Genomic DNA, 20,854 nt, shown 5'->3' on the forward strand with positions numbered 1-20,854 from the left:
TACAGAAAAATGGAGAAAAAAAACAGAAACCCTAATTTTTGAATAGACAAGACGCGGAAAAGGAGAAAGAAAAAGAAAAGAGCGAGAAAGGATATGACTTGAGCGAATACGTTTTACTTTGTTTAAAAATTGAATAAAAAGGGAATAAATGGGTTCTAACATTGTTTTAAGTTAATATAGCTAAAAGTTGACAAAAATGGTAATAAATAAAAAGTGTACTTAAAATTGATAATTATAAAATAAAAGGTCTTTGTTTATGTAATTTTTCCTTTTAATTAAAATGTCTAGATAAATTATGTGACAACTTTAAGACCGGCAAACGTCTTTAAAACTTTTTTTTTAATCAATGTGGACAACATTAACCTATTGGCGGGAAAATAGAACAAAAGTGCCCGTCTTCCAACTCCCGAGCATTCTCCCATGGATTCCGACGCTGATTCCGATGGCTCTCACGTATCCTCAACACCACCACGTCACCCTCTTCCACCTCCACAGTTCCCGTCGCGCCGTGCTCTTCTTGCTACTGCCAAATCAAGAACTCAACCCAAAAACACCTCTACCATTTCCTCAAAATTTTCCCGCCCAATGCTAAGACCAAAAATCTCAACCAAAAAACCCAAAAAATCCAAGGACGATACCACCATTCAAACCCGACAGAATCTCTCCGATTTACCGGTCCACATTCACCCAAACGACACCGTTTCTAGTGAAGCTCCACCTTCTGGAGGCTCATGTAATTCGAAATTTGCGTCCTCTTCTAAAACCCAGGAAACCCGAATTCAAAATCCATCATCCCCACCAAAATCCTCCGATTTGCCATTCCAAATCCACCGTTCGGTAAATGCCGTTTTGTCCCATGACAATAGTTCCGGTGAAGTTCTTCCTGCAAGTGGCTTGTGCTTACCGAAATTTGCTTCATTTTTGAAAACCCGCAAAACAATTCTCAATTTTGAGCCTGTCGAAGCTGGTTCTATTGACCCCCAGTTGGTCCAAGTGAATGAAAAGGAAGCAGTTGATTCGTGTTGTCGGGCGAAAGCTGTGAGGAAATATCCTAATTTAATAGGGAGCAATGTGTCGTCTTTGTCTTCATTGCCGGTAAAGAAGGTTAAATGTGCTAATGAAGGTAACTTTGTAAGGCTGAACATAAATGGTTATGGTAAAAAGTTTGCATCCAAATTCAAAAGAAGGAATTTTAATTCATCAAGTGGTAAAAAGTTCTACAGGAGATGGAAAAAGAAAGTTAGGGTTGAAGGTAAGGAGGGGGAAAATGGCTTGTTTGATGAAGAAGGTTTAGTTGTGGAAGTTAAGGGAAGAGGGGAAAGATTGGGTTTTGATGCAGAGTTGATTGAAGAAGCTGTGATGGGAGTTAGAAATGAGGCGTCAGATGAGAATTTGTTGAGGTTGTTGAAACTCACTTATGGGTATGATTCATTTAGAGATGGGCAGTTGGAGACACTCAAGATGGTGCTTTCAGGGAAATCTACAATGTTGGTTTTGCCAACAGGTGCTGGGAAGTCGCTGTGTTATCAGTTGCCAGCAATGGTTTTGCAGGGAGTTACCGTCGTTATTAGCCCCTTGGTTTCCTTGATGATTGATCAGTTAAAGCAGCTGCCCGCTGCAGTTGAGGGTGGTCTTTTGTGTAGCAGTCAGGTTTAACAGATACATATTTAGCGATTTTGGAGATGTTAGAGTTAATGGCATTTTAGGTAGTTCCTGACTTAATCTTTTCACTGTTGCAGACACCTGAGGAGGTCTCGGAAACATTTAGGCTACTAGAAGAAGGATCCATTAAGGTAAGCTTTTACTGCCTCCAAAGTTGTTTTAGAGTATGCCCAAATGTGTGACCTAGCAGCTAGTGAAGTTAGAAAGAAGACCATAGGTGACAGGGTCAAATCCCAGCTGAGGCAAAACTCTTGGGTGATTTCTTCTGACTTTGCCTAAACCTTAGAGGGAAGAGTTACCACATACCTGTACTAGTAGGAGAATACAATTAAACAGTAGATGATCAAAGTAACTTAAGTCCATTCTCACACGTATGCTTGTTAAGTTTAAATATTTTAATGTGTATATCAGATGATCATATGAAAATTTTATTGAATTTGAGTGTTGATGTGTTACATGCTCATTTCCATTCTCTTTATAGTTTCTTGATTAGCTGTTTTTCAATGTAATACTATAATCAAGATATGATTGCAGGTTTCTGAGGTCATTTTGTTTCTTCCATCTCCTTCTCAAAGTATATTTTGATGCTTATGTTTCAGGTCCTTTTTGTTTCACCTGAGAGGTTTCTCAATTCGGAATTTTTATCCATTTTTTGTAACACTCAAATCTCACTTGTGGTTATTGATGAAGCCCACTGTGTTTCTGAATGGTGAGTCAGAGCTTTTCAAGTTTAATTTTTTTTGTCTTGCTTTTGCAACTGTCATTTTTTTCCCTTTTTCTTTTGTTTATTTTAAATGTCTCTTTCGTATGGTATCAACAATCACGAGCATTTTGGTAGGTCACACAATTTTCGGCCTTCATATATGCGGCTTAAAGCATCATTGTTGCGGGATAAACTGAAGGCTCAATGCATACTTGCAATGACAGCAACAGCAACTACTAAAGCATTGTCTCATGTGATGCACGCATTGGATATTCCATCAACTAATCTTATCCAAGTAGTGAAACCAAGGGATAACTTGCAGTTATCAGTATCTTCAAGCGAAAACAGGCAAGTGTTGTATAATCTTTTCCCCCTCCCAAACTGAATAACCTCAAAAAATATAAATGAAGCTACAAAAATTACTCAATTGGTTTCAGGATGAAAGATTTGATGACCTTGCTGAAGTCTTCCCCCTTTTCAGAGGCTAAAAGCATTATCATTTACTGCAAATTTCAGGTGTTGCTTGCTATTTGTCTGTTATGCTGTCATTTGAAGATTTTTTTTCTGTAACTGTATCACATGAGCCACTTAACTTGTGTTTCTTGTTTCCATCCTCAATGTAAACAGTCAGAAACTGATTTCATTTGCAAATATCTATGCGACAATAATATCTTAGCAAAGGTTTTGTCTCTGCCTTTTGATCTACTTTTGTAAATAATTTGCACTTACCTACACCACAATGTATAATGTTTGACGCCTAACAGGCTAAACAAGTTATAGTTTACATTGATTTTCAGAGTTATCACAGTGGAATTTTCGCAAAAGATAGGAGCCGTACGCAGGAACTGTTTTGTGCAAACAAGATAAGAGTGGTGAGAGAAACAATGCTTATTATATGTTCATTTTAATTCATAGATAATAAATATTATCCTTTGATATAAAGGAAGCTTCATTAACTTGCATCAATATTTTCTGGAAGGTTGTTGCAACTGTGGCATTCGGCATGGGACTCAATAAGAAGGATATTGAAGCTGTAAGATTTGATCTTGGTTTTCCTATATTCAGCATTATGTCCGTAAATACTTTTTCTGCTAGTGGATGGTTTCGGATCTCAGTTCAACTCAACGTGGGTTCTCTTGTAATTATAAGAAGTGACTAGCTTTTTGCTTTTAATGTGAGATTGCTTGTTGTCCACAGTTCCTTTTGATATTATTCATCACCTGTCATTACATCTGGCTACAAGTGCACTTCAATTGTGTCTGAGTCCTTTGCATTCATACTAAGACGTTCCAAATGCTTCTATTTCAGGTAATACATTACAGCTTACCAGAAAGCTTGGAAGAGTATGTCCAGGTCGTTTTTTATTCTCATGACAGTTGCCATTTCAGAGATACTTGACTTCTGCAACTTTTTTAACTATAAGATTAATGCTACCTGTGCAGGAGATTGGCCGTGCTGGACGTGATGGTAGAATCTCTTACTGCCATCTGTTTTTTGATGATGTTTCCTATTTTAAGATTCGCAGTCTTATGTACAGGTGACAGAACAAAAACTCTGAATATTCGTAGAGTTTGTTTGAGTCTATAGATTCTAAATCTTTTGATATTATTTTTACTCAGTGATGGTGTCGACGAGTATGTGGTGAACAAATTGCTGTGTCAAATTTTCAGTGGCAGCACAACCTCTGCTGGGATAATATGTTCATTAGTTAAAGAGTCTGCTTGTCGTAAATTTGATATGAAAGAAGAGGTACTTGTTCTCTCATTTAAATTGGCATGCTTAGTAGCAGTTTTGTAATTGCTTCTAATACTAACCGATAAACTTACTCTATACCAACCAGAGAACAGTTTGATGTTTTCTGGGTTGAAATTACTTTTTCAAGACAATATATATGCAACCCAAAGGCTTGGGGCCTCTCTTCATATATCCTTGAGCATAGTCACAACTGATTAAGGCTGCATTTGAGTTTATGACTTGCAATGTATTGATGCAACTCTTAATCCTTGAAACAACTTGATGGAACACTGGACATGAAAAGAACAAAATCCTTGATCCTGAACAATAACACCTTCTTTTTAGTGATACTGTCCTGTACATGCAGTATTTGACATTTTAAGTCATTGCTTCAGAAGAGCTAGAACACATCTTCAACTGTTATCGGAACTTACATTAATCATCATTAAAAAATTAGTGATAGAAAATAAACTGTCACTCCATGTGTTGTGTGCATGTGTCCTGGGTATTTTCCTTCTGATTTTTGTTGAACCGTGTACACCTTTTCGGTGAAAATAGGTTCCCATTTTAGTACAAATGCGGGATGGTACAGATCAGAACTGAATCTTGTATATTTTCTTATCTTAGTAAGATACTGAAGAGCTGTTTTTTTTTTCATTCTTCCAGGTAATATTAACAATTTTAACACAATTGGAGCTAGGTGAGGTTCAATACTTACAATTGCTCCCACAGACGAGTGTAACATGCACTTTGAACTTCCACCAGGTTAGTTGAAGTTAATTTAGCATGATTAAGTGCAGCAGACAGTTGGCTGATTTTTATATTTTGATGGGTGATTTATACTTTCAATTGCTCTAACTTTGGGTTTGATTTGAATGTTCTTCCGTGAAAATTAAACCTGTAAGACTAGAATATTGTGAATATAAGAACTAGAAAGACAACTATAGTGGTTAGCTGCCTCTTTTGCTGTTTTTATTTTTGCTTCTATTTTTGAAAATACGTCATGACCTTAACAACTTAATACAGACTTCTCCTGCATTGCTAGCTATGAAAGATGCTGTAGTTGCTGCTATTCTGAAGAAGTGAGTAACTTTTTTTATTTCATATGAGAACAATTATATGCCCTCACAAATTTATTCATATCTAATGCTATGCTCTTCGTGATATTAGCTCCGAGATCAAAGATGGGCAGTATATATTTGACATACCAAGTGTAGCTAACAGCATTGGACTGCAAATTGTTGACTTGTCAAACCATTTGCAAACTCTGAAGGTAAGTTCCATATGCAGCTATTATAAGGAGAGTGGTTCTTTTATGTGGTCTTTAGTGCATATCAGTGAAAGACTAGACATACAGCTGTAAGTTATATTTGAATTTCCTGACTTCCTTCTTGCTATTCCAGATTGATATTGGTGTTCTATGTCATCGTTTTGATGGTTTTCAATATATTTTTTTGAGAAAAGGCAATTCGTACTATAAACAAAGGAATGCTCAGTAAGTATTCCAGTAGTACTAACAATCAAAAACACATTAGTGTAACTGTCCTCCTATGAACTCGTAAGTAATCAAAATGGTAGGCATATCCTCATCTTCATGAGGATATTCATTCTTATACCAAAATAGAATAAAACCAAACAATTCAGCTTCAGCTTCCTCATAGAGCAGCACTTGTTCTCAAAACATCTCTGGTTCCTTTCCGACCAAATAGTCCACTAAATGCAAGCTGGAAAATCTTCCATCCTTCCCTGTGCCCTCAGCCCTGGCTGATTCCCATACCTATTCCAACATGCCAAAGCTTCTTTTATGTTCCCTGGCATAGACCAACTGATGCCCCTTATGTTGATGAAAATCTGCCAAAGTTTCAGTCTCCCTACATGTAAAAAGAGATGATTATTGTCCCTGCCTCATACTCACAAAAAGAGCACGTAAAGCACAGTTGGAAGCCCCTCTTCACAAGGTTATCCTGAGTGAGAGCAGCCTGTTTTGCTAAAAAGTCAAGTAAAACAGGCCACCTTGAATGGCACCTTAACTTTTCATATCATTGTCCACAGCCAGTAGCTTACTTGAATGTGTGCCCTTTGGAAGTTTCTGTAAGCTGATCCAATTGAGAATCTCCCCTGTTTGTCTGGAACCCAAAAAAGTTTGTCTTCACTGTTATTGGGATCCTTGCATTGCTCCAGGATGTTTAAAAATTCGACCGTCTTGTTCACCTCCCAGCCATATAAAGGTCTCCTGAACCTTAAGTTCCAACCCTGATCATCTCTCTTTGACAGTGGCCACTTTCTGTAGACTCAAGCTGAACAGGTCAGGAAAACTATCTTTGAGTGCAGCCTATACCACCAAAACTTCCTCCCAGATTAAGTTTTCCATCCGTCTCCTACCTTGATTTTGCACTTGTTTATTAGTTTTGGCCAGAAATTTCTGATTATCCTCTATACTCCAGTGCCATATGGCTGCATTGCTACTTTGAAATGATTTCTTTAATTGCTCTTGTGCTTTATAAAAATCCAATCTATCTTTTCCTATAACCATGACTAATATAAGCATTGGGTTCATGCTTCTCATTTCTCTTAAGAAGAAATATTAGAAGTAATCAGCATTCAGCAGGACTGCTTTACTTGACTTGGAACAAACAATCATGCACCGGCTGAATTCCAGTTTTTAGTTTTAGGTGAATTCCAGCCACTATGTTGTACTTAAATAAATACACTTACGTTCAGCATATGGTTCTTTCTTCTGGTGCAGTACTTCTTAAGGCTTACCTTCTGAACACTTGAAGTTTTAAAGGAACGACATAAATTTTATGAAATTTAGTATTTCTGTATTTGTGCATGGCTGGTTAACCATTTGTTTGTGCACTTCACATGCCTGCTATTTTTATTTAAATGGTGACATTAACATCAAAATTTGACGCTCGTAAGCAATCTTCAGTTTAAAATTTGTCACACTTTCTTGTTTATTTGACACAAATAAGTTTCTCTCTTTCCTATCTCAGATTAAGGGGGAAGTCAGATATGAGCTGAAGGATCAAGCTTATTGTTATGTTATCATGGACACCCCAAAGGATATCTGTTCTTTAGCAACATGGCTTACAAAGTGGTTATCTGAAGTTGAGAGTTGTAAGGTGACTGTCTTGATTAATAACCGCAGTTTGATTCTCTTTCATGTTCCTCAATGGTGCATTTCTTTCTATCGTCTCCCCCTTCCCTTGTGCTGCGTTTCCTCCCTAACCCTTTATCCCAGAGCTGGGTTCAAGATGAAAGGAGGAGGATCTTGTTTAAATGTGATGATGATTTTCGTCATAGGAGCAGTTTCATTGAACTTGCACAGGCTCGTCAGAACAGTTTTAACTCAGTGCCACACCAATGTATTTTTAAAGCATACATGGTCATGCTTCTTCCATGAATTATAATTCGATATATCAGGATGGTCCCAAACTTGAGATTAGTGTTGATTGAAGGTGACTTTCCATTGACCTCTAGCTTATTGTCCCAAGTCCTTACTAGCCTTTTTGTCTAGTTCTCACTATTCTTTTGTTATACTTCTTGGCAAGAGAAATCATAGTTATTCTGCCCCTGTTGAAGTATATGATAAATTAATATCAAAATATATTTCCTCTTACGTATAACATAAAATAATTGTTGGGTTCTTGATATTGGAGCAAGATATGAATGAGAAATTTACTATACTTAGATAAGAGACTGAGCACATATCACCCAAAGTTGGATTCACTTTTTTGACTATACAACACGTACTGTACAGATATTTACAGGGCTTTTGATTTATTCATGAAGCTGTCAACTGATTGACCAATAACTGTGTATGTTAATAGTAACCTAGTTCCTCCAGTGAGTTATTGTTCCTGCAAATCTATTCTATCATATATTGGCTATTTTTTTTTTACTATTTGGGTGTGTCAGGAATGATGCAAACAATTATTTTAAAACACATTCAATTTAGAGATAATAGCTAGGCCTCTATTTCCTTTAGCCCGTTATCTCTTACAAAAATTATCATGACTTTGCATTAGTTGCTACCTAGGCTGTTGGGTTTTATTTGTCCTAAATTTCTTACCATAAATAGGTTTTTCTTGTAGGAAAAGATTTTGGATTGACTAATCATTTTCTTGTAGGAAAAGATTTAGGACTCTATAAATAGAGGCATGTTCCTTCTAACTTAATCAGCATTCACAATGTAGTCTTAAGGGCTTTGAGAGTTTTGGTTAGAGGGAGAATTTGTGGGTCACAAGCTTGATACGTTATCACTTGTGTGAACCTCCCATGTATTCCGAGTGAATTGGTTGAGGTTGTTCCCTCTTGTCTTCTTACTCGTGGTTTTTCGAGGTTTGCATTGCTAGCTTCCGCGTTTACACTTGTTTATTTTCGGTCCTATCAAGTGGTATCAGCGTCAGATTCAATGACGGAGTCAGGTTCAGTGGTTCGATAATCGATAATTAAACCAGGTTAGAAAGATGTGTTCATCTTGGCGGTGTAGTTCTAGCCGCAACCTTTTTGACAGTAATGAAGATTTTGTTGGAGAAATTGTTTCAGAGAGATTCTTTGTGTTGAGACATAAATTTTGGAAAGGAGATTATGGAGAGAAGTAAGTTGTTGAAGATTAACTAAAGAAGGTGGACAAATTTATTTTGTCAAAAATTCAGGCCAAGGGGGAAATTTGTTGGGTTTTATTTGCCCTAAATTTCTTACCATAAATAGGTTTTCCTTGTAGGAAAAGGTTTTGGATTTACTAATCATTTTCTTGTAGAAAAAGGTTTAGGACTCTATAAATAGAGACATGTTCCTTCTAACTTAATCAGCATTCACAATGTAGTCTTAAGGGCTTTGAGAGTTTTGGTTAGAGGGAGAATTTGTGGGTCACAAGCTTGATACGTTATCACTTGTGTGAACCTCCCATGTATTCCGAGAGAATTGGTTGAGGTTGTTTCCCTCTGTATTTTGTACTCTCATACTTATAGTGGATTGCTCATCTCCTTTGTGGACGTAGGTCGATTGACTGAACCACGTAAAATCTCTGTGTCTTTTGGTATATTTCTGTTGTCTTCTTACTCGTGGTCTTTCGAGGTTTGCATTGCTAGCTTCCGCGTTTACACTTGCTTATTTTCGGTCCTATCATAGGCTACATGTGAGTGACCACAAAATGATTCATATAACTCAGGCCAATCCTGAGCACCAGGCTAATCATTGCCTACATGTTCAAGGGATTTAATATAGCTTTCTGCTGTTAATGCAATATGTTAGGCATACAAGTTTGTATGACATATAATGTTCTTACTTTTTTGTCTCCCAGTCTTGTGATTTCGCCTTTTGATGTAGGTAAGGAAGATGGACACAATGTATGATGCTGCTGTATTTGCAACAGAAGCATGTGACAAAGTGCATGGTTGCCGTGACCATCAACATACACCTTGCTTGCAAAGGAAGATTACAGAATATTTTGTAAATGGTACTGAAGTTGAGGTTCCAAAGAGGATTGGTGGAAGCAGGTGAGAAAGCCTATCAAACTTTCTAGACTTTTCCTTTGGCTGTACATAGGAAGATGTAACTGCTAATTTTTATGTTGTTGGATGTCTTGGCTACCATGATTTCAGGCATCCAGTACAGTATCTTATTTTGTGTCATCTTTTATATCATTGAATGGGATCAGAATATTTTTATTCAATTTTTCCATTACAGATTTTTAACTAGTTCTATCTATCTCTACGCTTTCTTGAGTTTGTGTTTTTCATATACAATATCATTTCTTCTCGCAAAGATGTCAATCTGTAGTGCTAATGCAATCAATTTCTAAATTGCAGCCCATTTTTGACAGCTGACATAAAGGTAATTTTTTTTTTCTCAAATAGTTTTGTCAAGGAGGAAATACAATGCAGACTTAATGTTTTCATCACTTGTTTTATGGAACAGGTGTTTCTACAGTGCAACTCATATGCCAAATTTACTCCCAGAGCCATTGCAAGGATATTGCATGGTATTGCAAGTCCAGCATTCCCGTCTGCTGTTTGGTCGAGAACTCACTTCTGGTATATCCTCTCTAGGGCTGTATCTTTTAAGAAAAATATGCTCAGATCTTGTTGGTCCTAATATGACCATTTATCATTTACAACACCCATACATGCACAAATTCTTTCTTCCTATAGCTGTGGAAAGAAACATGGCTAGATTGCAGACTAGCAAGGGTACTGTCAAAATGATTATTTTTTGTCATCCTAGTCAGTTTGAAACTCATCTGATGTTGAATCAGGTCACTCATGAGTTTCCCAGGAGAATCTTAGTGATTTCAATCCACTTATTATCCTCCACCCAACCAGAAGAAAAAAGGACAGAAAATAGTATAGGCATTTTTCGTTTCCAACAATTCCTATAAAACCTCGTGTTTAAATTCAACCTCTTCATCCTTGGATATTACATAAGTCCTGTTATGCTGAACGGTTTCTCGCTAATCTTACTAATATGATCAATATCCTATGACCCTTAGAAAAATTAGTTTATTTTTGTGTTTCTCTCGTTTTTGACTTAAGAGTTCCCTACACAATAATCTCTTGAACCCTCTCACTTTTATATTCAAGATCTTCAACCAAGTTACTGAAGATGCTCACTGTGCTCTCTGGTTTCAGGGGAAGGTATATGCAAACAGACTTCAAAGCAATAACCGAAGCAGCAAAGGCGGAGCTCATGAAACTTGTAGGGAAGGATGCTCTTTAATGAGGTTATCCCCATGTTATGACACATTGAGATTTGACTTAAAATGCTACAAAATGGTGAAATAGCGTCAGCTATCTAAGATATGCTGTTATAGTTCTCTCGTCTCCTTTGATTGAGCATGAAAGCTATATCCTCTTTTCTTTTCTTTTCTTCTCTTCCTGTGCTTGCATGAGTAGGAATCCATACATGTAGCATTTTTCTGCTAGCACTTTTAGGTGATTCACAGCATTAAGAACTTCTAATACTTTCCAAAGGCAAATACTTGAAGAATACAAAAGCTACACATCAACAATATCCTACAATTCACGCAAGTTCTATTTCACAATTTGTTTCATTAGAACAGATCCATTAATGGCTAGCTAACCTGATCTCTTTCATAAGGAAAGGATATACCTTGCAGATTACTGGCCCGTGTTCAAGATTGAAGGCCAGTAGATGGTTAGAGGCGGATTTAGGATCTGCAGTTGATGGATACATATCTCGAGAATACTGAGTCCAGCTGAACCCATAGCACAAAAGCTTCATAAGCCAGCAATTATTGATGTGATGGCAACGCATTTATTCTTTGACAGTACTCTAGAGCTAGTTCTTAAAGGGATGGGTAAAAGATGTATAAAAATTGTACTAACTTCTTTTGTATTGTATTATTTATTTGTATTTATAAAAAGGTGTAGTTCTGGTTAAAAAAAATATAGTATAATGCCTTAGTTGCACTATTCAATATTCATCCACAGTGGAATTCTGTTTCTTTGTAATTTCTTCTCTGATTTGTGATGATGCTTGTTTCTATTAAGTATAAAAATGATTGGTAGGAATAAATATATATCCCTTTGCTTAGTGCTATTTGCCCAGCACAATTGATTCAAAGTGAATGTGAAACGATAATGTTCATTTTCTATTTGGAAAGCGGTTAATATTATTCATGAACTATATAAAATAGATTATTTATATCCTTCGTTACGTTTTGATCGCTATTTTAAGAGATCACAAATATTTTTTAAGAGTTAATAGTCTAAAATTTTAGTAATGTGACAAGCCATTAATCGTTGCAACTAGGATGCCTACTAAATTATGAGCCAATAATTCTGATTTGATTTATAACTCAAACCCTAACCCATTACTGAACGATGCATGGTATACTTTATGCATGTTAAATCATAAAAGTGTGCATGTATTTGACTGGAACTAAAATGCATACTTAAAAAGTCCCTCTCCCATCACAAAGAAAAGCACTCCTAAAGGCAATATTTGGGGTGAGTTTGAGGTGGAGCTTATCAAAAATGTTTCGAGATGCAAATGAAAGACGTATATTAATTGATAGAATTTAAAAATTAATTTACTTATTAAAAACGTTTTATCTTCAAAATTATCGACTCTCTAAATAAATCGAGAAAATAATAGGTAAAAACTATTATTTCTTTTTAAAGTACAGAGTCAATGAATAAGTAAAAAATGATGGAAGGAGTATTATGGATCATTATTTTTAGCAAGGCATAATATATATATATATCCTTTAACTTAATCTCATTTTATATTTATGTCATTCAACTTTGAGTTTGCACAAATAAATAGTTAAATTTCGTATAAAGTTGAACAAACAAACACACGAGTTATATGCGTTCCAATATACGTAATACAAAAATTTCTGTATAGGATGTCATGCAGGTTGTTTGTGTTATTTATTCAATTTTATATAAATTTAAGTATCTAATTATACAGACTCAAAGTTAGAGAATATAAATATAAAATAAAATAAAATAAAATGACATTTATGGATTAAGAATTTTATTTAAGACGAAACATAAATAGAACGAAAGAAGTATAAACTTAGGATGAGAAAAACAAGTGGCGTGTTGTCCATTACTACAGCATCGGATGACCATTCGTTAATGTCTCAATTCTTGAGACCAATTTCTCCATTGTTTCTTTCATTTCATTTTCATCAAAAAAGAACACAACCCACACCTGACAAGATCCATACCCCCCCCCCCCCCCCCCCCCAAAAAAAATCCTAAATTTCCCAAAAAGAAGAAACTTTTTCTTCTTCTTCTTCTTGTTTGGGAATGTGTAAAGATTGAATCTTCAGAACAAATTTTGTTGATAGAGGGAGGGAAAGGGTAAGGGAAATAATAAATGATGGATTCAACAGTGACATTGATTCAAAACTTAGACCCCATGAATATATCTACTACTACAACCACAATTGCATCTTATGGCTCTTCTTCCTTTTTATCAAATTGTCCTTTGCTCTCTGCCATCATTGCTTTTGCCCTTGCACAATCCATTAAATTCTTCACTTCTTGGTACATCCAATTTGAACTTATTTTGGATCTATTTGGTGTTTGCTTTTATTCATGAAAATTGCTTTATATGTGTATATAGCTATTCAAGAAACCTTGTCATTTGGATTCTCATACCATTTGTTGCTTTAAAGTTGAACATTGTTATTCATAATGTGGTAGAGTGGTAAATACTCATTCATTTTTAATCAGATGTCTCTGGTACGAGTCTTTCTAGTTCTTTGTTAGGAAGTGCTTAACCCTAGAGATTTTCCGGGGCGAATCAGGATTTAATTGGTCTTCAATATGGATAGCAAAGACCAGGAGGGAAACCAAAAAAATAAAATTTAATTGTGGTTTATAACATGCTCTAAGACAGTATGTAGCTATGTGTTTGGGCCTTAACCAGGTATCAGGTTTGAGTCCCCCAGTACAGAGTCACCTTTGTTAGGTTGCGCTTCAGCCCTCTAATGTGGGATTTCTCGATACGAATCCTGATTTAGTTGGGTTTCAATGTGGGTATCGAACACCAAATGGAAATCTCAAAAAATAAAAATAAAAATAAAAATAAAATTAGGGTTCATAACATACATGCTTCAAGACATTATGTGACTATGTGTTTAGGGGAAGGAATCAATGAAAGGATTATAGAGATGTCTTATTACCTATTATTGGTATTAGAAATTTTGCTTTTGTTTGTTCTATGTACATACTAAATTACATGGTGTAACCAACATGTTTTGACATTGTGGAAAATGATTATATCTTTTAATCCCTTGTATGTTATAGGTACAGAGAAAAACATTGGGATCTAAAGCAACTTGTTGGATCTGGTGGAATGCCATCGTCTCATTCATCAACCGTGACTGCTTTAGCCACGGCTGTTGGTCTGCAAGAAGGGTTCGGAGGGTCGCTCTTTGCTATATCATTAGTTTTAGCATGTGTGGTGTGAATTCCTTCTCATCCTCACTATTAAGTCATACTTAAATGTTTAACATTTCTATGCATTTAGTAATCCATGTGTAGCCTGTGCTATTTTGTCTGCATTGCAGTCAATGCTAGGATATACAATTATAGTCCAATTATAAATAGGTTGTTACGATTCCTCTTTTAACGAGTGATCACATTTTTGGATTTGACATGGCTAGCTCTACAAAAAGTACTTCAATTGATCTATTTCCATAACATCGTTAACATAAACCATTTGTTCGTTGTTCTGTTCTCGCCTATTGTCATCATAAATAGCAAGTTCCTCTTTGATAGTACATTGGTTTGATACATCACAACAATCAGAAAAAGTGGGGCTTTCTTCTTATTTGGTCTTATGTTGCTTTGCGTTATTACACGAAAGAAAGATCTATCAATTGGTAAATTTTTGTGGCAGGTGATGTATGATGCTACAGGTGTAAGATTGCACGCTGGACGCCAAGCAGAGGTAACTTCTGTTGCTTTAGCTATGCATTAGATATCGTAGTTCACATATTACAGAATCATATTCTGAAATTCATTGGAAATGTTTGGCTGTTCTTTTTCAGGTTCTGAATCAAATTGTATGTGAACTTCCTGAGGAACATCCTCTTGCAGACACCTTACCGCTGCGAGAACTCCTTGGTCACACACCTCCTCAGGTTTCTCTTTAACTTTAAGAAAATTTGTGTAAGTTGGATCAGTATTTATATAAGTACTTGTGAGGATGTCCTATTTTTCAGTGTCCTCGTCATAGTAGACAATCTTGTCTTTGACCTTCTATCGATACGATAATCATCAACATGTTGTATCAGAAGATGCTATAGGTTTACCAATCCACTCTGCATAGACTTAAGTTTAAAGTATCTCTAAACAATGTTATATCAAAATACTCATATATTTTTAGTTCCCTTGAATGATTATAGATGCTCAACAAATGGAACTTTATAGATAGCTACGTTGCACCCCGAATGCAGGTTATTGCTGGTGGATTCTTAGGATTGGTCACAGCAACAATCGTTTGGTTGATTACAAGTTCTGCATATCGAGCATGAAACTAATGAGGTTGTTGTGACCTTTGACAAAGAAGGCAGTTACGCTACGAAATAGTTTTGTTCCATTTGTGGATTGCCCTACATGATTGTTTTGAAGTCAAGTGAATCCTCTTTGTCACTGAAATGTATAGATTACAGATACAATCATCCATTGTAGGAGTTTATACACATATTGTAAATATTGATTTTTTTGGAATTTTGGCTACAAGAAAGTACTTTCAACTCTGGTAAAATGAAAGTTATTCCCTATGGACTTCTTAAATATATAAATGGTATGTATGAAGCTTGTTACAAATATAGTTGATATATACGAGATCTAATGAAAGACTTGATGAAAATATTTGTAAGTCTGTCATTTGACTTCACAAATTTTATAACAATGTATCTGAAGTAGTGAAATTTGGGGGTAATTTGCACAAATAGGTTATTTTTGTATCTGTATTTAAAAATTATCCTCCATTATGACAAGTAGTTAATATGATTTCATGCTATATAAAATCTAATTATTATGTTGGAAATTTACAAAATCTATTATTACGAATGCTTTTAGTTTTTACTCTATTAGCTTTACTAGATTATCGAGCAATTCTGGCTGTATATTTTAAGTAGGGGATGTTGATGATTTGGATAAAAATCGATCTAAATTGAAAATCGAATCAAATCGATAAAATAAAATTGATTTTATTTGGGTTGCTTTGGTTTAGTTTTAGATTTTTGAAAAACGATAGTATTTGGTATGGTTATGGTTTTATTCGAAAAAACCGAAGAAATAATCGAACCGATGAATTATATACATACATATATATATATATACATATATATATATATATATACATATATATATATATATAATATATATATACATATATATATATATATATATATATATACACACACACATATATATATATATTCATTAAAGTTTTTTTGTTGTATAATTTACTTATTGAAAGCAAAAATGTCCAAGATGAAAACAATATCTTATTGATTTCATGTATATAAGTGTCTACCACAATTCTTCGTGGGACTGAAAATATTATTGTTTTTATTTTAGGTCAATACAGTGAATTTTAAAGGTTTATTGATAGTAAATTTAGTGACCAAAAGTTCAATAATTTAAGTCATTCTAACTATTTTATGTTTTGAATGGATTGTTGAGACTTTTTTCACATTTTGAATGAATTGTTTCTTTCATTTTTGCGTATAGTTAGTAATCGAACCAAACCAAACCGAAATCGATAACAATCAAATCGGTAGATTTATATTATATTTTGTTTGATTTAGCTTGGTTTTAATAATTTAAAACTGATTAAGTTGGTTTGACTTTGGATTTGACTAATAATCGATTCAAACCGACCCATGAAGACCCCTAAATTTTTAAGTATTATGAACGACACATATAATCATTTATGATGATCTCTCCAAATAAGCACAAGCTTATCATCAAATATCTCTTTACTAAGACCGCCAGGTCCCAATAACGATATTTGGGGAATAAGCATCAAATAATACTGTGCCAGCAACTGCGGTAATACAAATGATGCAAGCATTATTCAGTATGAATATTTGGCATAAAGCATCTATAGTGCATGCCAATTTTCTACTCGTAGCGTAAGGTGTTGAGTTAAGTCCCGCAATGAGTATAATCCTCGTGTTTAGTTATCATCATTGAATTTGAAATCCTAAATAAAATGCCGATAATAAGTTGGAAGAAGCGAATCCATGAGGAGCTAACCCCAAAAACTCATCATCCCCAATTCAGATTGTACGCTACAATTTGCCTGCATGAAGCCAAAATAGCTTGTAGTCGTCGTTTCTAACTATTGTTCCCCTCCCAAGGACAGGTTCTTACGTGTTACTCACTAGTTCATCACTGAAAACACAATTTTCCATCGGACTTGCATGTGGTAATAATCATGACACCAACATTCATTCTGATCCAGAATTAAACTCTCCATGAGATTCACAATTGCATTACTTATAACTTTGTTGTTACGAAGGCAAAATGAGGTTTTTGTTTCCTATACGTCATATAAATTTATTTAGTTTACTCTAATAAATGATCATAGCTTTTAGTTTTTTTTATGACACTTTATATAAGTTTATATCATTTACTTTACAGAGTTATCATAATTTCTAATTTTTCACTACTCATAGCAACTCATATAAACTTATTTCAAAATAAAAATATATAATAGGGATTAATTGAAGATCATACTAGTGTTTTTTCAATCATCATCATTAATATATCTGGAAGTTTGGTTGGTGGATGTTTAGTACTTCGTGGACAAGAAAAATTAAATCATACTTGTGTTTGAGTTGCACCAAAAGTCAAAAAAAAAATTAAAATAATTACCTGCACTTGGTCCATACTTCTGAACCTATTTCTTTCACACACAACATAGGGTGCGGGTGGGGTCAGAGCGTGATAAAATTAATCTATAAAAATATAATTCGTTTAATTTATCTAAGTTTGGAGTGAATTTGGATCGTCTATGTATTAGCTTAATGTATTTCAGTTTAATTAATATGTAACCAAAATGACCCCGAGCAATTTCATTAAATTTTCAAACAAATTTAAGTAATAAAATTATAAAATAAAGGCTTAAGTTATCTGCAGCCTCTTAAAGTTGTCCGTATAATTCATTTAGATGCCTCAACTAGAGCTAGTATCTATTGAACACCTAACTATGCAAAATATGTATCTATTAAGCACAAAATAGTGATGTGTCAAACAATGTGTACTTCACTTTCCATGGGCGCGTGAAGATATTCAAATAACATTTTCCATTTTCTTTTTTTGGAAAAGTACTTTTTTTTTTGCATCATTGACTTGACATTTTAATTTATAAAGAAACCAAAAATAATCACCTAGCAATAAAATAAAATAAAAAGATGTCTTCTTCCTAGGAACAACCCCAATGATTTTCATCCACCATGGTTACCTCCAATGCCACCAACTTTCTCTCACCCTCTCCAACTATTCTTCCATTTTTTCCTCTTTTTTACGAGTTTTAAATATTTTGACTTGAACTTCATTTATTTCGATGACAGAAAACTGAATCAATTTTTTGACAAAAGTTTGTTATTGTTTCTTGTAACTGTGATAAATATTTGTCAATAGAAAGAAGATGAAGGCATTGCGTAAGAGGCGTTGTCGATGTTGATAAAACGGAATGTAAGAATGAGGTGATGTTCTATTAGCGTGTTAACGCCGACAGAATGGGGTAAAGATGAAGATGATAGGGTGGGGTGGGGGAGTTAATTAGAAGAGTTAATTTTATATTCTTAAAATTATTTTTGAATTTTTAGAAAGAACTTTTTTAAAAAATTGAATTTGACCGCCACGTGCCGTTGTTTCATTGGTACATTTGTTATATATTTGTGTTTGTACTTCACGCATTTTTGTTTTTCTGGTGATAGACATTTTGTGTCTAATTGATATAAATTTTTTAAGGTTAAAGTGTTCAATGGGTACTAGTCTGAGGTGTCTAAATGAATTATGCGAAACTTTAAGGGGCTACAGATGATTTAAGCCTAAAATAAATAAATAAAATAATAAGATTTAGTAAATATCGGATGGATTGAGTTATGACCCCATATTTTAGCTCATTTCAATCTAACCTATCTCAGAGCAAATAACATTGAACTGCTTATTCGTCAACTCAATATATCTTGACTGACTCAAATTTAATTCAACACCATTCATTTAACATCTCTAATCGTGATACCTTTACATGTTAATAATATTCTGCACTCATTTGACTTTAAAACATAACTAACATGCAGGTGCGGAGCTAGCTTACTGCTTCGGTAGAAAATTTTATTATTTATACATGGTTAAAATAATTTTTTAAGTATGTATAATAGATGTCGAACCCCCTTCGACTATTTTTTGTGTTTATTTCTCCAGATTTTGAACCCCCTTAATGAAAATCTTGATTCCGCCATAGCTAACATGGGTTGTGATGCACTGATAGGAGTGCTTCACCCGGGTTCGAGCCTTGGGTATGAAAAAAATCTTGTTGAGAGTGCCACCCGCGAATGGACCCAGCAAAGCGCGATTCAAATTTATCAGAACTCCAATGTGAATTTCGAACACCACCCCTCCCCCCTTCCCCCCCTCCCCATCCCCCCCCCCCCCCCCAAAAAAAAAAAACCTAAAAACATGAAGTAATTTTCTTAATTTTCTTAATTTCAATCAATGTAAGGCATGATCCAACCTCATGGACTTAGGCCCTCACTTATATTGTCGCGTTATTATTATACATAGTACTAGTCCTTAGAAACGTGCGTTGCATGTTTATTCAATATTATTTGATTATTATATAGTAAATGCTCAAATAATAATGTTTACTTTATCATTTACATCATATTCATTAAATAAAATTCATAACATTTGAATGTTACATTTGTAATAATTCAAATAATATTACATGTAATAATATAAATGTCGATATAACATATCCTCAATAATCTCTCATTACACACTTTACACGTAGATCACATATCTAATTTGAAAACAAAAAAAGAAAATTTTAAGAATAAAAATAAAAATCACTTACAAAGAAACCAATTTACATAAAATAATATCAAAATTTGAATTCTTGGAACATTTTCAAACATCTTATATCCTTCATCTACATCAATTAAAATAAAAACTAAAAAATATAAAAACTATCGATATATAAGAGAGTATATATGTTTATTTTATTCTAATCCATACATAGAAATAAAAATTTATAGAACCCTTTCAAACATTCATTTTCTGTGTATCAATATTATCAATATGATGACGTATGTGATCCAAATGCAACACTAATGGTACCATCCCCAATTCAATGATACTTTTTTTCTTCTGTACCTAGAAGATCTACTGTAAAGTTACCAAAAAAAATAAAAATAAAGAAACAAAAATGATAAAAGAAAAATGAGAAAATAGTTCTTAATTCGAGAAAATCTGACATACATCGGAGTAAAATGTTCAAATGAGATTTACAAATTTGGTGTTCTTTAATGTGATTTTAAATAAGAGATTTTAGGTAAGGGAAGTTGAAGAGAATCAAATTATTAAAGCTAAGAAGTTGAAGAGAATGAAATTATTTAAGTTAAAGAAGTTGAAGAGAATCAAATTATTAAAGATAACCCCCAAAAAAACTAATCACATCCATACTTAATAGTGGGAGTATCCTTGGTTTTTATCAATTATAATGGTAGGCAATTGAAGCATTGGCGCAAAGAAGAGTCTATAGGCTTTTAATTATAATTGTTAGCATTAATGTAGAATTATTATTATTATTATTATTATTATTATTATTATGAAAAGGGTAAAATAATTTTTTTTAAAATAAAATAAAATGATAATTCAACTTTTAATTCAGTTTTTCCCACTTTTAACAACTGACGAAAAAATATCATAAACATAATTTTTTCATAATTAAAATAATATTTTATTTTAGAAGAAAATTTTGATTCATATATTTTCCATGTCATATTGAAAAAAGTTGTTTAAACGATTATTTTAAAGTATAATTATTTTTTATGTTATTAAAACTTCACATAAATGTCATTTAAGTACTTAAACTCCTAGAAATACAACTGATGTATTGTAAATTAATGTTAAATGATGCCTACAAACTTATTTTGTATTTATTAATATACTGTTGGTTTTTTTGTAATCATCATCCACGAAGAAATTTATCAGTCACCTAATATCATTCACCAGTATTCCT

General features: G+C 34.0%; 2 protein-coding genes across 4 annotated transcripts; both read left to right on the top strand.

The window, feature by feature from the left end:
• The first annotated feature begins 356 nt into the window (after positions 1 to 356).
• Positions 357 to 11,641, top strand: LOC101256877 (ATP-dependent DNA helicase Q-like 5). Of its 3 annotated transcripts, none has more exons than XM_010322677.4 (20): positions 357 to 1,650; positions 1,740 to 1,793; positions 2,262 to 2,371; positions 2,501 to 2,713; positions 2,803 to 2,881; positions 2,993 to 3,046; positions 3,163 to 3,237; positions 3,345 to 3,398; positions 3,674 to 3,718; positions 3,808 to 3,902; positions 3,985 to 4,114; positions 4,766 to 4,864; positions 5,126 to 5,181; positions 5,270 to 5,372; positions 7,096 to 7,224; positions 9,434 to 9,603; positions 9,916 to 9,940; positions 10,025 to 10,140; positions 10,735 to 10,826; positions 11,223 to 11,577. In XM_010322677.4, the coding sequence occupies exons 1-19, from the start codon at positions 421 to 423 to the stop codon at positions 10,820 to 10,822; spliced, it is 2,925 nt and encodes a 974-aa protein (XP_010320979.2). In that variant the 5' UTR covers positions 357 to 420; the 3' UTR covers positions 10,823 to 10,826; positions 11,223 to 11,577. The 3 variants fall into 3 exon arrangements, with proteins under 3 accessions (XP_010320979.2, XP_010320978.2, XP_010320976.2); XM_010322676.4 differs by having other exon boundaries at positions 11,209 to 11,341; XM_010322674.4 differs by having other exon boundaries at positions 10,735 to 11,641.
• A 1,011-nt stretch (positions 11,642 to 12,652) lies between these two features.
• LOC101261814 (uncharacterized) lies at positions 12,653 to 15,371 on the top strand. The gene is made up of 5 exons (XM_004239141.5): positions 12,653 to 13,125; positions 13,891 to 14,047; positions 14,486 to 14,536; positions 14,637 to 14,729; positions 15,045 to 15,371. The coding sequence occupies exons 1-5, from the start codon at positions 12,956 to 12,958 to the stop codon at positions 15,120 to 15,122; spliced, it is 549 nt and encodes a 182-aa protein (XP_004239189.1). The 5' UTR covers positions 12,653 to 12,955; the 3' UTR covers positions 15,123 to 15,371.
• The last annotated feature ends 5,483 nt before the right edge of the window (positions 15,372 to 20,854 follow it).

Source organism: Solanum lycopersicum, chromosome 5 (assembly GCF_036512215.1).
Source record: "Solanum lycopersicum chromosome 5, SLM_r2.1".
Taxonomy (NCBI): domain Eukaryota; kingdom Viridiplantae; phylum Streptophyta; class Magnoliopsida; order Solanales; family Solanaceae; genus Solanum; species Solanum lycopersicum.

Excerpts from the sequence above, each read along its gene's own strand:
- LOC101256877 (XM_010322674.4), top strand. The coding sequence starts at position 421 with ATGGATTCCGACGCTGATTCCGATGGCTCTCACGTATCCTCAACACCA. Across the intron at positions 3,047-3,162 it reads ACAATAATATCTTAGCAAAG|AGTTATCACAGTGGAATTTT; the intron begins GTTTTGTCTCTG and ends ATTGATTTTCAG. Across the intron at positions 3,238-3,344 it reads GTGCAAACAAGATAAGAGTG|GTTGTTGCAACTGTGGCATT; the intron begins GTGAGAGAAACA and ends ATTTTCTGGAAG.
- LOC101261814 (XM_004239141.5), top strand. The coding sequence starts at position 12,956 with ATGATGGATTCAACAGTGACATTGATTCAAAACTTAGACCCCATGAAT. Across the intron at positions 14,048-14,485 it reads CATTAGTTTTAGCATGTGTG|GTGATGTATGATGCTACAGG; the intron begins GTGTGAATTCCT and ends TTTTTGTGGCAG. Across the intron at positions 14,730-15,044 it reads TTGGTCACACACCTCCTCAG|GTTATTGCTGGTGGATTCTT; the intron begins GTTTCTCTTTAA and ends CCCCGAATGCAG.